Source organism: Candoia aspera, chromosome 2 (assembly GCF_035149785.1).
Source record: "Candoia aspera isolate rCanAsp1 chromosome 2, rCanAsp1.hap2, whole genome shotgun sequence".
Lineage (NCBI taxonomy): Eukaryota > Metazoa > Chordata > Lepidosauria > Squamata > Boidae > Candoia > Candoia aspera.
In genome coordinates, this window is record NC_086154.1 from 251,626,115 (window position 1) to 251,641,326 (window position 15,212).

The following is a 15,212-nucleotide window of genomic DNA, read 5'->3' on the forward strand; positions in this document are numbered from 1 at the left end:
AAACTCTGAATATTTATTTTTATTTATTTATTTGTCAAATTTTATCACCGCCCATCTCCCCCCTAAGGAGGGACTCTGGGCGGTTTACAATAGAAATAAAGTTTAAAATTCAATGCAAACTATAAATAATACAATAAATAGAAATAGAAATATTTGTTTTTATTATTACTTTTATTGTAAACTGCCCAGAGTCCCCCGTTTGGGGAAGATGGGCGGTGATATAAATTTAAATAATTTAAAAATTTAAAAAAATAGAAGATAAAAATATAAAATGCAATAAAATCCAGATGGCAGAAGATTCTATACCAGTCTGTGAAAATAAAGGGCCCATTCTAGGGCGCCAGCCATCCCCAAGAATGACTATTCCCCTTCCCACTCCAGGCATGCTGGCAAAACCAGGTTCAGTTTTTTACGGAAGTCCAGGAGAGAGGGGGCTTGTCTCACCCCTGGGGGAAGAATGTTCCAGAGGGCGGGAGCTGCTGCAGAGAAGGCTTGCTTCCTGGACCCAGCCAGATGGAATTCTCTTGCAGATGCGGTCCGCAACATGCCCTCTCTGCATGACCAGGCGGGACGGGTCAATGTAATGGGGATGAGAGAGTCACGCAGGTAGCCTGGACCCATGCCGTGTAGGACTTTAAAGGTAATAACCAACACCTTGAATTGGACCCAGAAGCAAACTTGAACCAAATGCAGCTCACACAGCAAAGGTGTTACATGTGCTGATCTTGGAGCACCTAGAATTGCCCACATGGCTGCATTCTAGACCAGTTGTAGCTTCCGGATACTCTTCAAGGGTAGCCCCATATACAGTGCATTACGATAGTCTATATGGGAGATGACCAGGGCCTGAGTGACCGTTCAAAGGGCCTCTCGATCCAGGAAAGGGTGTAACTGGCACACAACATGAAGTTGAGCAAAGGCCTTCCTGGCCACAATTGCCACCTGCTCTTCGAGCAGGAGTCGTGAGTCCAGGAGGACCCCCAGATTCCGCACCACGTCTGTCTGGGGCAGTGAGACCCCATCCAGAACCAAAGATGGTAAATTCTATATGGTGAATATGGTGAACCCCAGATCACATCCTTTCAACAAATGTCCTCAGCACTCCCTCTTCTGCTGTCCAACCTGAGGATGTTGCCCTTCCATTATCCAATAGCCCCAATTCTATGGATGAGCCTTCATAGTCTTGGTGGCCCCTCAACCACACAGCACACTGAAGCTTCAGAAAAGGCCACAGTCTGTTTAAGTCTAAGGAATGACAAAACTAGGGGATTATGTAGGATTCTTTTTTTTTTACACAATTAAACTTTTAATTAAACTTTGGAATTTGCTGCCAAGACATGTAGTGAGGGCTATCAGCTTGGCTGGCTTCCAAAAAGGATTGGACCAATTCATGGAAGTCATGGAGATCAATGGCTATTAGTTTTCATGGCAGTGTGACTGCCTCCGAAGGTCATATTCTGGGAGGCTAGTGGGCTTCCTTGTGCAGTTGGTTGGCCACTGTGAAAATGGACTGCTGGACTAGATGGGCCAGTGGTCCAATCCAGCAGGGCACTGCTTATGCTTACGTTCTTATGAATTGGCTTTATTAGACTTCTTAAAGCCTCAGCTGGCAGCTACTTCATTCACCTAAGAATGAACCCAACCTGTCATCTTTCACAGTGAGCTCTCCATGGTACTGACAGTGCCTTGTTCTGCCAGAAGCCAAGCCTTATTTATGATTCTTTCCACTCCCTTATAAACATCTGATTTATAGCCAGCTTCTTCAGGTCCCTCAGGCAGGCCAGGGCAGCCAGAAGCTAGGACTCCTGAAAGCCAGAGGTTTAAACCATGTGAAATACAAGCGAAATGCATACCGCTATGTAGTTTTATTGTCTGGACAACTGAAAGACTAGAAAAATAAATACGGGGTGTTTTTCTCTAAAAAAGACAGAAAGTGTATTTATATCCCGAAGTGTATTTACATTTATTTCCTTGTACTCGTTAAATTATTTTTTTTAAATTGCAAACATTGACAGGATGGAGTTCATAAAGCAATTAGTTAACCTAAGTTCATAAGGCAGCAGGCAGATTCTGACCTATGGGGGTGTGAAGGGACAACAAAGAATAAACACAGGTAAAAGGAAAACGAACATGTGGATTTATTTTAGATTTTACGGAACTTCTTATTTACCTGTTCTAAGACCAGTAACTTCATTTTAAGTAGTAAACGTTGATGGCAGCATACCACATTACCTCAGAGTTTTAAATTTCATCTTATATATTTCTAAATTCCCCACATAGTTCTCATTTTAGCAAGATATGAAAAGCTGGATATAAAGCTCTGCCAAGTCAAATTTCCCCAAATATGTTTATGCACAGATTCATGTAAGGCAAAGTTACATTTTCCTCTCAATGGTCTGTACTATGTAACCTATAGCCAAAATTTAAAACGGTTAAATGGACCTATTTCTTCCCAGGGTCATTGCTGTGCGACCAGCTTGCCTTCATAGCACTGTGGAATGTCAGTTCCTTCCTAAATCCCAGAACAGGTCTTCCTGAGTGTGACGCGATCCTGCTCCCATAAGCAGCAAGAGATTCCCCACCACCCCTCTCTGTTCGAGCGAGAAAAGCCTTTGCCTTTGAAACATCTGGAGACAGAAGGTCAGAGAAAAGGAGCAAGAAGTTGCTGGATGAGAGGCTGGAAACCAGTGGACTTTACTGATCATATCTGTTCTAAATCTAGCCTACTCTAGAAGAACAGGCATAAGTTAGCTAAGGATGGAGTAAAGTTTTATTTCTGATAAAGCGTGTGTTTTGAATGCTGGTCTGGTATAGTGGTGTAGAGGTTAGCCTGAGTTCTAGTCCTGCCTCAGGCACACGTTGGGCTAAATAGTCTCTCCAGCACTAAGAAGAAAGCAATGGCAAGCTACTTCAGAAAATGTTGCCAAGAAAACTGCATGGTCTTGGTGACTTGAGGGCATATGCGTGCGCGTGCCCACCCACACAGTGTATGTTTAAGTCTACTTTATTTTGTCTGGTAATTATGGTCTATGCAGCGGTTTCAAAATCTTTCTATATAGAAAATGGAAACTGTTCATTACAAAAATGATTCCTGGGACCCAAGATCAAAAGGCAAAGCTCTAGAGATAGAGAATTGTCTGTGTTGGAGTGATGGGAAGAAGAAAGATAAATCTGTCATCTCCCCACTTTGCAACCTTCACCAGTACTGTCCTCTCTCTAGCACAGAGAAGAGGCATTTCAACACTGTATTGAGATGCAACCAGCTGTTACTTAAAAGAATAATTTAAGATCTTACTTTGTCAGAGGAATCTGATGCCAATAGATTTGTAGCAAGTGTCTGAAGTTTCTGATGAGCCACATTTTTTAGTGCAGCGAGGCTACGTCTGGTCATGGCCTGCTTTAAGTTGACAGCTGGATGGCTGAGGGAATCAACCGCAGCAGGTACAGCTTCATCACAAGCATTCAGGATCTCAACAGCTGTTATTCCCATTACACACCGGTCAAGTGCACCTGGAGAAAAATACAAAAAAGGAGAAAAACTAGCTTAGCTGCAGATAGACCACACTGCAACATAACTTTACAAAATAACTTCCTTATGTTCAGAAACAATTTGCTTTTAAAGAACTACATTCAATAAAAACATACAAATGAGGTTTTTAAAAAATATTTTCTTGGTGAATACTAAAACCTCAATCACTCAATCAATCAATCACTCAATCAATCAATTTATATGGCCACCCATCTTGCAAATGCAACTGTGGGCAGCTATCAACATGTAGAAACAATTAAAAAACAACATCAACAAGCAGTAAAAACCTATAGTGGTTGAGGGTAAACAATCAACAAAAACCTCTCAATGGGCCATCTAACTTCCTGAATCCCAGCCAATCTGATTTAGGAGGACATGGTGTTCCAGAGGGCAGGCACTGTGAGAAAAAAGCCATGCTTCTTTGAGTCCTATAAGACGACATTCTTTAATTGAGGGGACCTGAAGCATGCCCGTCCTGTTGGATCTAGTGGGATGGGTAGAAACAACCTGGGAGAGATGTTTCTGCAAATAACCCAACCTCATGCCATGGAACACTTCATAGGTGACAACCAGCACCTTATATTCCACCTGGAAGCACACTGGGAGGTAGTGCAGCTTGCAGGGCTAAGGTCTAACATGGGCCTACTAAGGTGTACCCATAACTGCTCGTGCCAAAGCATTCTGGACCAGCTGAGCTTCCAAGCAGTCTTCAAGGGCAGCCTCAGGTAGAGCGTGTTGCACTAATCCACTTAGGAGGTGACTATGGCATGAGTGACCATGAGCAGTGCCTCCTGGCCCAGGAAAGGGCACAACTGGTGCACAAAACGAAGTTGTGCAAAAGCCCTCCTGGCCATGGCTGCCACCTGCTCTTTGAACAGATGGCAGCCAGGTGGGGGAAGGCGCGCAAGGATGCAAGCAGCCCCATTGCCGCAGTGCAGCAAGAAGCAGCACAGCCATGGCACCTCCCCACATGTGGCTGGGATGGTGAGCCCGGCACAGGGAAGGCAGGGGAAGACGATGAAAGTCAACGGAGGGGATGGTTGCAAATGCAGGCTGGCTTGAATTTTTATCACATGACCGTGGGGGCGCTGCAACAGTCGTAAGTTCAAAGACTGGTCGCAAATCCATTTTTTCAGCGCTGTCGTAACTTCGAACAGTCACTGAACAAGTGGACATTAAGCAGGGCCTAACTGTATTGTTTAAGAAAAAAGTTATTAAAGTTTAAGAACAAATTTCTTTTGCCGTGTCAGATGTAGCAAAGCAGAGCAAAGAAAGAAAAAATATGTTTTAAGACAAATGAAGAAAAAATACTTCTGAATTCTTTCTCTTGTCTTGTATTAGAAAGTCATGGCTAGTTTGCAGGGACATTTCTGAAGAGATTTCTTTGAAAAAATAACATAGAAATGATCATCCTTTTTTAATATAAGACTGGATAATAGTATTTAATCATTCTCTACATCATTAAGGAAATTCCTCATCAAGTCCTTCGCACACAGGTAACTTACCAGTATCCATTTGCCACACGTATACAGAACCATCTGTACAACCAACAACGAGGTAGTCATCTGATGGCCTCCACTTTATGACTTGGATAGGAAAGAGATGCCGGGAAGCTAACATGATGCACTTTTTTTCTCGTAAACTTAGAAGTCCTACTGAGTGGTCACTGGCAACAGAAGATACACAGTGCTGCACTCTTGACTGAAAATGAGAAAATAGTACCTTCAATCCTATTTTTCTTAGTGGTAAATCTTTTATATCCTTGAAATAAATTTTCTTTCACTATGGAGTAAATTATGGCAAGCTGTGTGGCACACAAAACTGGAGATATTAAGTAACCCTTGAAAGTTTGAGCAAAAAGACAGTTAACAGCTTGAATTCTGACTACCGCAGTATGAACATTTTTTAAAATAATTTTCGTTGAAGGTTTTCAACAGAATTAAAAACAGTACACATTTTGAATTAAAGAAGAATAACGAACAGCAATGACAAAGTGAAAAAGAAATATAGAAAAAGAAATAGAAAAGAAGGAGAGGAGAGGAGAGGAAAAATTCTAAAGAAGTGGCTTCTGATCTTCTTGACAGTAGTTATAGATACATCTATATTTTACCCTCTCTAAGGTTACATCATAATTTCCTTCTTTCCATAAACTACCCTTTCTAATCTTCAAACCCATAAATCACAAGTTACTGCAGAATTAACATTTAACCCTAAATCACCTTACTTTAAGTACTGTAAATTATACCCAACATCAGGTTTGCTTTGCACTATTTAAGCTGCTAAACTGAAAACAGCAATTCGGACCACAGCAGCTCAAATACAGCTAGACGTTCCCCAGCATGCTGGCTGGGGAATTCTGGGAGTTGAAGGCCATATATTTTAAAGTTGCCAAGGTTGAGTCACTGCTCTAGAGCATAAAAATGGGTGGGTCTGGGACAGCCAGTTCACATCCCACTTATGCCATCTATCCATTACGGGATTTTCTCTCCTTCTCCCCTTACTTGTCCTCTGCATAACTCCCAGGGGTTTGTAAGCATGAATACAGTAAGGACTAAGAAGCTTTTTTTTTTTTTTTTCTCCAAATAATGACCTATACATTAAAATTACTACTAGTGTAGCTGTATGGCTAGACATTTTTCAGTTTTTTTCTCCTCCTTGTCACAACTCCTGCTTTTCTACACTGCAAAAAACTCCAACTCCTCCTTACGAGTATGTCATTTTTCTCAGGGCTGACTATGGAGATTACATAACCAGCCATTTTTCTGAGAACTCGACTGGCCTGTTTTAAATAGCAACTACTGACTAAATAAAGGATCCATATTCATGTTTCTTAAGCTAGATATTCAATTCATCTTAACTGGTGTACAATTTCAACGACACATGGAAAACACAGACATTTCTGTTTTCTTTAGTTTCTTTCATTTCCCAACACTAAATTCATATACTGTACCTATATTAATATCAATTCACAAATTCTTTCAACCACTTGCAAATTTGTATATTTTTATATGCCATTTTCCAAATATATGGTTCTGTGCAAAATTTTCTGGAAAAAAATCATGGTTTCAAAAGTTTTATGCATTGTATTATTTTCTATTAATATATATTTTGTACATATCTATTCCCATTAGTCCCTTTGTGACTATTGCAACATCAGAAAATTGCATGTATCAAAATATAATTGCATTTCAGTTCACGATTTGCTGAATTAAGCAGGATTTAAGTTTGCAGTAACTTCACAAATTGAACAAATTATTCTGTCATCTCTATTAATATATATTTTATAATTATTTGCATTTGAATGGTACTTTGCATATGCTGCTTTGTGAGGTAATTGCTTTCTATATTACTGTTTTTATATTGTAAACTGTCTTTTACCTTTAAAAGTGATACGCAAATGTTTGAAAACAAAAGTTTACAAATAAACACAATGTAAGCCAATAATAAGAAAGATTTTCAGCAAAACAATAATGAAAATATTAGTCTTGCAATATTATTCTTTATATTAGTCATCAGAAAAGCATGAGCCAAGGAGATACGCATTAACTTACACTGCAATTTTCTGGAGGAACCAAAAGTTGAGTAATTTCTCCACCGTGCACACAGAAGATGTGTTTCATTTCTCCAGAAAAGATGTCCCATATAATGACAGAAAAATCTACACCCCCTGAGACCAGGTATCTTTGATCGTAACGAGAGGAGACCTGGTGAGGATACAGCAAACAGGTGACTTTGTTTCGATGACCCCGCAGAGTTCTGTGAGGTGGCCAACCTGAAACATTAAAGTGGAAGAAAGCACAAAACACCACATGTTGTGGGCATGCAGGTATTCTTGGTAATTTCAGGATAAGAAGAAAATGAAATAGGAATACATATATGTATTGTATAATAAGGATATGCAAATAACACTGCGCAGCAGAAAAAAGTATTAGTGATAAAGTCTAGGTACTCCATTTCTACTTTAGTTCATTTTTAATCTAATTTTTTATGAGGTTATCCCCATTTAATTTGCTACTTGTTAATACAATTGCTATTTAGCATATCTAACCTCACAAGAAGATAGGGGATCAATTCCCTATGTCAAAGTGGCATATGCACCTATACCATTTCACTGCTATATATTTGATGGCCAACACCTGAATATGTGCAAAAAACTAGAAAGGTTTCACCTTCTAGGGTCAAAGATATATCCATTTCTAACTCTTACTTTAACAAATAAAGTCAATCCCATCTGAAGTCATAGTTATTGAGTTTTCCAATGCTAAACAAACAAACACAAGCTTGAAAGAAACACAGCCCTTCTCCTGGACAATGGAAAATATCTTCTCAAAAAATAAGAGGCGTCCAAAAATCAGGAGCCTCTGTAACAGAATGAAAATCCCCGAGGAGTAACAAATTGAAAATCACACTTATTGCAGGTAGCTTCGGTTTAAAAGACCTTATTTAATTTATTTAGCAATTTACGTAGCTACCTACCTGCCATGCGACTCTGGGCTGCTAACATTCAGTTAAAAGCAACCAAAGATCACCCAAACAAAAACACAGCCTAGGGCCATTCATATATTTAAACAAATAACACCCTAAAAACGGGCTCATCTAACATTGTGGCACTGTGCCAAAGAGAAAAAACAGGTCTTCAATGCCTTCCATAAGGATGGTAGGGTTAGGGCTACCTGAATCTCAGAAGTATGCTGTTCCACAGGGTAGGAACAGTGATAGAGAAGACATACCTCCTAGTCCCATTAGATAACATTGGGCAGAAATAACAAGTCCACATACAACCCAGATTTGTGCCATGAAGTGCTTTTTGTGTGACAACCAGTATCTTAAATTGCACACAGAAACCTAATGGGAGCCAGTGTAACTTGTAAAGTAGTGGTATTATGTGAGCATATTGAGGTGCACCTGTGTTCTGGACTAGCTTCAGGCTTTTGAGTGGTCTTCAAGGGCAGCCCCCTGTATAGCATGTTGCAGTACTTATTTCTCTAAATGAAACTCAGAAGGAGCCACTGCAGATGCTTTAAAACAGGTGTAATACTCTCAATACAAATCATACTTTTGGATGAATGATACTTGTCATCTGACATTTTTGTGTTAAGTGAGACTTCTGGACCAATTATCTGAGGTAGCCTCCCATTATAATAAATTTATTCAAGATGACCCACTCACTACATGAAAGCCATTCAATTATGTGTTCATTTTTAATGAGTGCACGCATGTAAAGCAATCGATTCAAGTGTCCCATTATTTATCCCTGGGATCATCATCATCATCAAGATCATCACCAAGCTCATGGTTAGGCCAAGTCCACTTTCGCAAAAAAGTCTTTGCTGCTACAAAGATAGTATAATCAATACATTCCCATCTTCTTTGCTCTAATTTCAAAAGCAAGAACAATTACTGACCAGTCCCACAACAAACTTATTGTATATTCTATTCATGGGTATTCTGGTCCCATTACCACCTTCAGTTTACAAATGCCAGACACTGGAACAAAATACACGAGCTAAACGATGACAATTAAGATTCATTTTAGGAACTGCTTTCAGCTCTTTGAAATATAGCCATATTATTCAGAAATAAACCCAAAGTATTTTCAGCATAATTCGTGAATTTAAAAAAAAATCATTTAACAATGATAATGAATGCAAGCAAGTATTCTTCCATGTACTAATAGAACACCCTCTTCCATATCAGCTGAATATGAACAAAGATAACCGATTTAATGCCACCACTTAAAAAGTTATCCCTGCATCCTTTAAATTATTATTTCACACACCTCTTCTGCACATATGTTCATCTTGTAAAAGCTGAACTATAGCAGTCTGAGTTGCTGGTACAATAACAATACTTCCATCTTCACGACCACAAACCAGTCGTCCATGTGCTGGGATGTACACACTTGCCGTCACCTTCAAAGGCTCCTCGCTATTTGAGATGAAGCTCAACTGATCTATAATACCAGCTGGGCAAGGAGAAAGTTTGCTAAATGCTTCTTGTAGAGAAGTGGAAGTAGTAATTGGCAATCCTGATTTTTAAAACAAAATACATTTAAAATGTTAAATAAATAAATGAAAGACTCAGAAAAAGCAATGCTATAGGTAATTTTCACTAAATCAAAGTCCAACAAAATTAAGCTGGTGCGTGGCCTTGCACAGGGGTTTAGAATTTAATTTTGTGAATCATAAGTGAAGTAGTAAGGAGGGAGTTTACCGGGGGGGGGGGGAGAGGGGGGAGACCTGGCTACAGCTACCAGGAGTAGGGTAGTAAACAATTATGAACAATTCTCCAGGATTGGGCCAAAGACTAGGAACGATAAGAAAAATTCTGGTAAGAGTAACATTTCTGCTAACACTTGTAATTAAGTATAAAATTTTATGTATTTGTTTGTTGGTTTGTTTGTTTGTTTGATTTCTATAGCCGCCCATCTCAGCAAGTGACTCTGGGTGGCTTACAGCAATAAAATACAGATAAGACCTCCCTCAAGTGGAGTCTGACTACTGATGGCAGCAACAGAGAAGTGGCTTGTCTTTGGGGATGTGTTTTCATCTTACCAGTCTAGCTCACATTTTGGGTATTTTCTGATCTCAATCGAAGAGAATCTCTGTAGCTCAGGGTTGATCTGTGGAGTTACTGGTGCTCTCTGAGCTTGGTTGTTTGCTTGCAGCTGTTTCATTACCCAACTAGGTAATATCATCAGCGTGTTACCTAGTTGAATAATGAAACATCTGCAAGCAAACAACCAAGCTCGGAGAGTACCAAGAAGCCCACATTCCCTGATGTCCTGTCTAAATAGTAACCAGGTCTGATCCTGTTTGAAGGTTACTAGGTGTTACTACCTGCTGGGACAACAGTTACCTTCAGTCATATTCTGCTTGTCAAGCGAATCTGGAATATTCCAAATGGTGAGCCTCCCTGAAGAGTCTCCCTGGATTAATAGTTTATGGAAACACTCCCTGCGGCCATAGAAGAATTGGGTGACGGGAGGGCAGATTAATAACTGTAAAATAAACAAGACATTAAAACAGCATTTTAGACAAGTTAACAAGTAGAGTAAAACCTGGATCCTGGATATGGATCCCAATTCTATCATGCCTGTGTCATGCTATGATGCCTATGTGAGATCTTAATTTCAGTACTGTCAGCTGAACTATGTCAGGAAGCATAGAGCCTTGTGAAAGGAATGACTAACAATGTATATCCAACTAGAGACAATATATATGTGCAAGATATGAGACAGATTTGATTCAATATCAGCAATTAACATTCTTTTAAGGTATCAATAAACAATACAATTTCAGGATGGTGTGGAGAAAAGGCATGTTAAAGAAATACGAAGCAAACATAACATTATTTATTTATTTGACTTTCAATCTCCCCCAGATCTGAAGTCTTTGGGGCAAATAAAAGCTATAAAAACAGCAAAACAGTGCAAAGCAACCCAAAAGAATGTGTTAATAAAGTGCACCTGAAAAACCGTGAAAACAAAAATTATATAAAAGCAAGTATCCCAGTGCAATATATCAAAATGACTATTAAAAATGTCTGGAAAAATAGGAATGTTTTGGCCTGATACTAAAAAGATATCTGCAAAAGAGTTGAATATAACTCCTTGTGCCTTCCTATGCCTTATTCTACATTAGGAGAAGAAAAATGAGATCAACATTAAAATATAAGGAAGCAGCAACATGCCCATGATCTCAAAAGTACTTCAAATTATTAGCTGCATCCATTTACCGCTTCTGCATTTCTGAACAATAAAGCAGGTCAAAGTTTTACCTGTTTATCTGCTTTCACCTCTCCTTGGTCTACAACACAATAGAGTTGAGGAGGATTGAGGTTTTCAACAACTTTTCCAACATCACTGCGAAATGACTTGCTAGCTGGCAAGCAACTGAAAACCAGAAAGTTTGTATTGAGCAGCTCATATGACAATTAAGAAACATACCACAAATTGCAGCTTTAGTATTCACTTATCAGCAATGGACTAGATAGTTTAGAACAGTACTTCTGCCTCAGCAACTTTAAGCATTCCTGGCTGGGGAATTCTGGGAGTTGAAGTCCACACATCTTAAAGTTGCTGAGGCTGAGAAACACTATTTAGAGTTTAAAAAAGGGGGCTCATATTTAATATTTTTATTTACAGTTAAAACTCAGAAGGAGATGTGGATTAAAATGTCTAGACAGGAAATCCACATGAACAGCAGCAGAATAAAAAGTAGTTCCCAAATGTGGGATCTGTCTGTATAGTACCGCCTAAAAGCAATCCTCTGCATAAGGGTAAAAACTGTCATCCAAATTCAGGAATAGTTCAGGAGCTGGTTTGCCTAATTAAGTTGACAAAACTAGCAAAGAGGTAGAAATAAGAAATTTCTGCACATCTAAATTTAACTACTCACAGGGAAGTTAAAAAAGCTAATCAGCTATGCACTGACAATATGAACTTTATGTTTCATTCAGCTTCACAAACTGTACAATAAAGCTAGTTCAAGCATTTTCATTTATCTCTATCACAGTCTCCCTCATCTTTCCTGCACATAAAAAGAAATTCTGATTTAGAGCTGATCACAGTTCGTTATGATACCCAAACTCAGGGTACTGTGGTATGTTCTAACTACATATCAGTAAAAAGATATATGGTCTGATAAACTGATTTATTAGTATCACTATCCCTCATTCTATCTGGATACACAGAAGGATGGATGGATGGATGAATGGATTTATGCATGCATGCCCTGTTAATGCCACATACCTGGCTGGTAGCTTATATATAAAACTTTGTCCATCTTCAGTCCATATTATCACTTTGTCTGCTGACACAAAATCACCTCCTGTCCATGTCTGTCCATTTTCACTTGGGACTGAGCATAACAAGGAATAATCTCCAGCATCAAACACCTGAAGGAAAATAATTACATAACATAAACAATTGTAAATTGAGACATATACATAAACACAAACAACTGGTCTTACAGTAGCTGCAATTAGTGCTTTATTTATTAAAAGCAGAAGTTGCATCCTTTTATTAAACTCCTTCAATCAAAAAACAAGACACTTAAGGCAACTTACGTCTTTAAGATACCTAAAGAACATTTTAAAAGCACTAGACAAAAGCATAAATAATCAGTAAAACTTTTCAACTCAACAAGTCAAAAACCTGCAGAAAAAGAAATATCGTTCCCATGTATGAAAGGTCATAAAAGGAGGCAAGACACAAAGACAATTATAAGAATTATATGATCAATACAAGAAATAATTCTTTACAAAAATTAAAGAAAAAAGTTTGAAAGCAAAAGCACCGTGATTGTTATTAAATTACTATTTAATAACAATCTATTTAATAACTATTGCTTTTAAAATACTATTAAACATTATTTTAATGTTCAGATAAATGCTTGTAGTTTTCTATAAAACTAACAATCCAGCAACAGTGTGAGCTCATGCATGCTAAGGCAATTAGGTACGCAGCGAAATCATTGTAGACTAATCAATTTAGAATCTGACCATCTGGAGATTTTTTGCATGCACGCCTCATGCACAATTTGAGTACAGCAGACTGAACAGCAAAGAAATGCCAGCTTTCACTTAACTGGTTATCCTTACCCTCCAGTATTTAGAGCAAACTACCAAAAGTGATCTTTGAGTAAATGCACAGAAGGAAATGCTCTGGCAGTTCTGACAGTAAATCGGTTTAGATTCCTCTTCAAAGATTGGTTCCGTATCCTTAAGAGAAATTAAAAGGAGGAGGGAATTTAAAGTCTTTTATGCAATAAAGTACAATCAACTTTTATTTCTCTATTCCCCCTTTCGAAATTGTTCTTTTCCATTTCTATGTGTCCTGTTCCCTTCATAGCCGTGAATCCTAGCCTGAGAGATTGATTTTAAAATATCAATATGTCTGGCAGTATATATTACTTGTTTTTAAATCTGGTATATCGTTCTAACATTTCATCGTGGCATGCTATCAGTATTTAGAATTCAACTGTGGTTGGGAAGAAACTATTTGAGTCTCAGAAAGGTGGTAAGAAGGTATTCCCCAGTCTTAAAACAGATAAAAGGTAATATACAGGACAGGAACTAAAACTGAAAAGTGAATCCACATTTAATCCACAGCTTACAAAAGGAGAAAAGAAAAACAAAGGCCACTTGTAGCAAATCTTCTCTGCCCACATAAAGGAATGTATTCTACTGTAATCGTAGCTTGAGAAAAAACATGGTAATTCATTTCTACACATGATTACTGCAGCAAGAACACTTTATGCCCAACGGTGGAAGGAAGCACAAGTACCAACAACAGAAGAATGGACAATTAAATTAATGGATATAGCACAAATGGCAAAATCAACAGACTTAATAAGAGATAAAACTGTTTCTAGATTTACGGACATATGGCGACCTTTTTTAGATTACCTGCTCGTAAAAGAAAAAAATGAAGTTATGATTATGGGTTTCATTTAAAACTTTATTTATTGAATAGAAATAATGGTAATGTTGGATAAATTAGTGGAAAGAGATTATTGTATTTCAAATATAAGTATATCTATAATGGGGATAGTCGGAAACCACCTTTTATTTTCTTTATCTTATTTTATTTTTTATCTTATGTTTGTATTTATAATCGAGGTTGTTTTTTCTTTTCTTAAATGTTGTCTTCGTTTTGTTTGTTGTTTGTTGTATTTACTGTATGTAACATTTTGTATTTTATTCTATTTTGAAATAGATACGAGTTTAGAAGTACTGTAATCACAGCTTGAGAAAAAGAAACAAACCTTCTGGTCAACAAATTTTAAATATCTGTTGGGTGTCAGGAACAGCATATCTGAGCAGGAACAGAAGTTCTGCTAAAAACACACCTACATATCAAGGATAACATAAGCAGTGGAAAAAGACAAGTCAATCAGACTCGGCAATCAAAAAGCCATGCACTGGAAAAAGAAGAGCATCGCTATAAAACTGCAGTTGTTTTTCCTTACCTGCATGTGACTCACTTCAGAAGTTACTATCCATACTTTAAGGATGCCAGTCACAGATACTGCTACAACAGTGTCCTCTAGAGCAGACAAGCAAACAAAATAATCATCATCCCACAAGACACATAGAGACTCAGAATTATTTCATAAATTCAGTAGCATTTATTTGACTCATACAATGAAAAAAGATGCTAAGCATAAAACCTAAGAAATATATTTATTACAGGTCATGTTCATGAGCTGAGAAGCTCAAGGGAATAAATATGAGGTTGGTAAAGTAAGTGATAAACCAATTTCTTGACATACAAAAGATTCTAGATTCAATCTCTAGTCCAGCCTTTCTCAATTTTTTGACCCTGGAGGAACCCTTGAAATATTTTTCAGGCCTCAGGGAACCCCTGAACATTCAGGCTCAAATATAGGCCAGAAGTTAAAAAATTATTATATTTGTTTCATGGGTAGGTCTGTACATATGCATTATCAGTGTTCTTAAACTCAAAATAAAGAATGAAACTTACCTCTTAAATGTGAAGTTGCCGGAATTTGAAATAATTTTTTAAAGAAATAATGATCTCCCAGGGAACCCCTAAAGACCTCTTGTGGAACCCTGGAGTTCCACAGAGCCCCGGTTGAGAAACCCTGCTCTAGTCTCTAACAAACAGGAGCAAAAGACTCTGTTCAATCTATGACGAACAGCTACCGGAGCCAATTGA

The 15,212-nt window shown here is 38.1% G+C and overlaps 1 protein-coding gene across 2 annotated transcripts in view; it reads right to left on the reverse strand.

The window, feature by feature from the left end:
* Positions 1–15,212, reverse strand: part of WDR7 (WD repeat domain 7) — a 231,529-nt gene that overhangs the window by 189,306 nt on the left and 27,011 nt on the right. For both annotated transcript variants that reach the window (XM_063295797.1, XM_063295796.1), the window contains exons 6-14: positions 14,503–14,579; positions 13,133–13,252; positions 12,282–12,427; positions 11,309–11,423; positions 10,388–10,529; positions 9,309–9,557; positions 7,081–7,301; positions 5,035–5,230; positions 3,296–3,510 (exon numbers count right to left, since the gene is read on the reverse strand). In XM_063295797.1, coding sequence (XP_063151867.1) covers positions 3,296–3,510; positions 5,035–5,230; positions 7,081–7,301; positions 9,309–9,557; positions 10,388–10,529; positions 11,309–11,423; positions 12,282–12,427; positions 13,133–13,252; positions 14,503–14,579 — 1,481 coding nt within the window. The remainder of the gene's footprint in view (positions 1–3,295; positions 3,511–5,034; positions 5,231–7,080; positions 7,302–9,308; positions 9,558–10,387; positions 10,530–11,308; positions 11,424–12,281; positions 12,428–13,132; positions 13,253–14,502; positions 14,580–15,212) is intronic.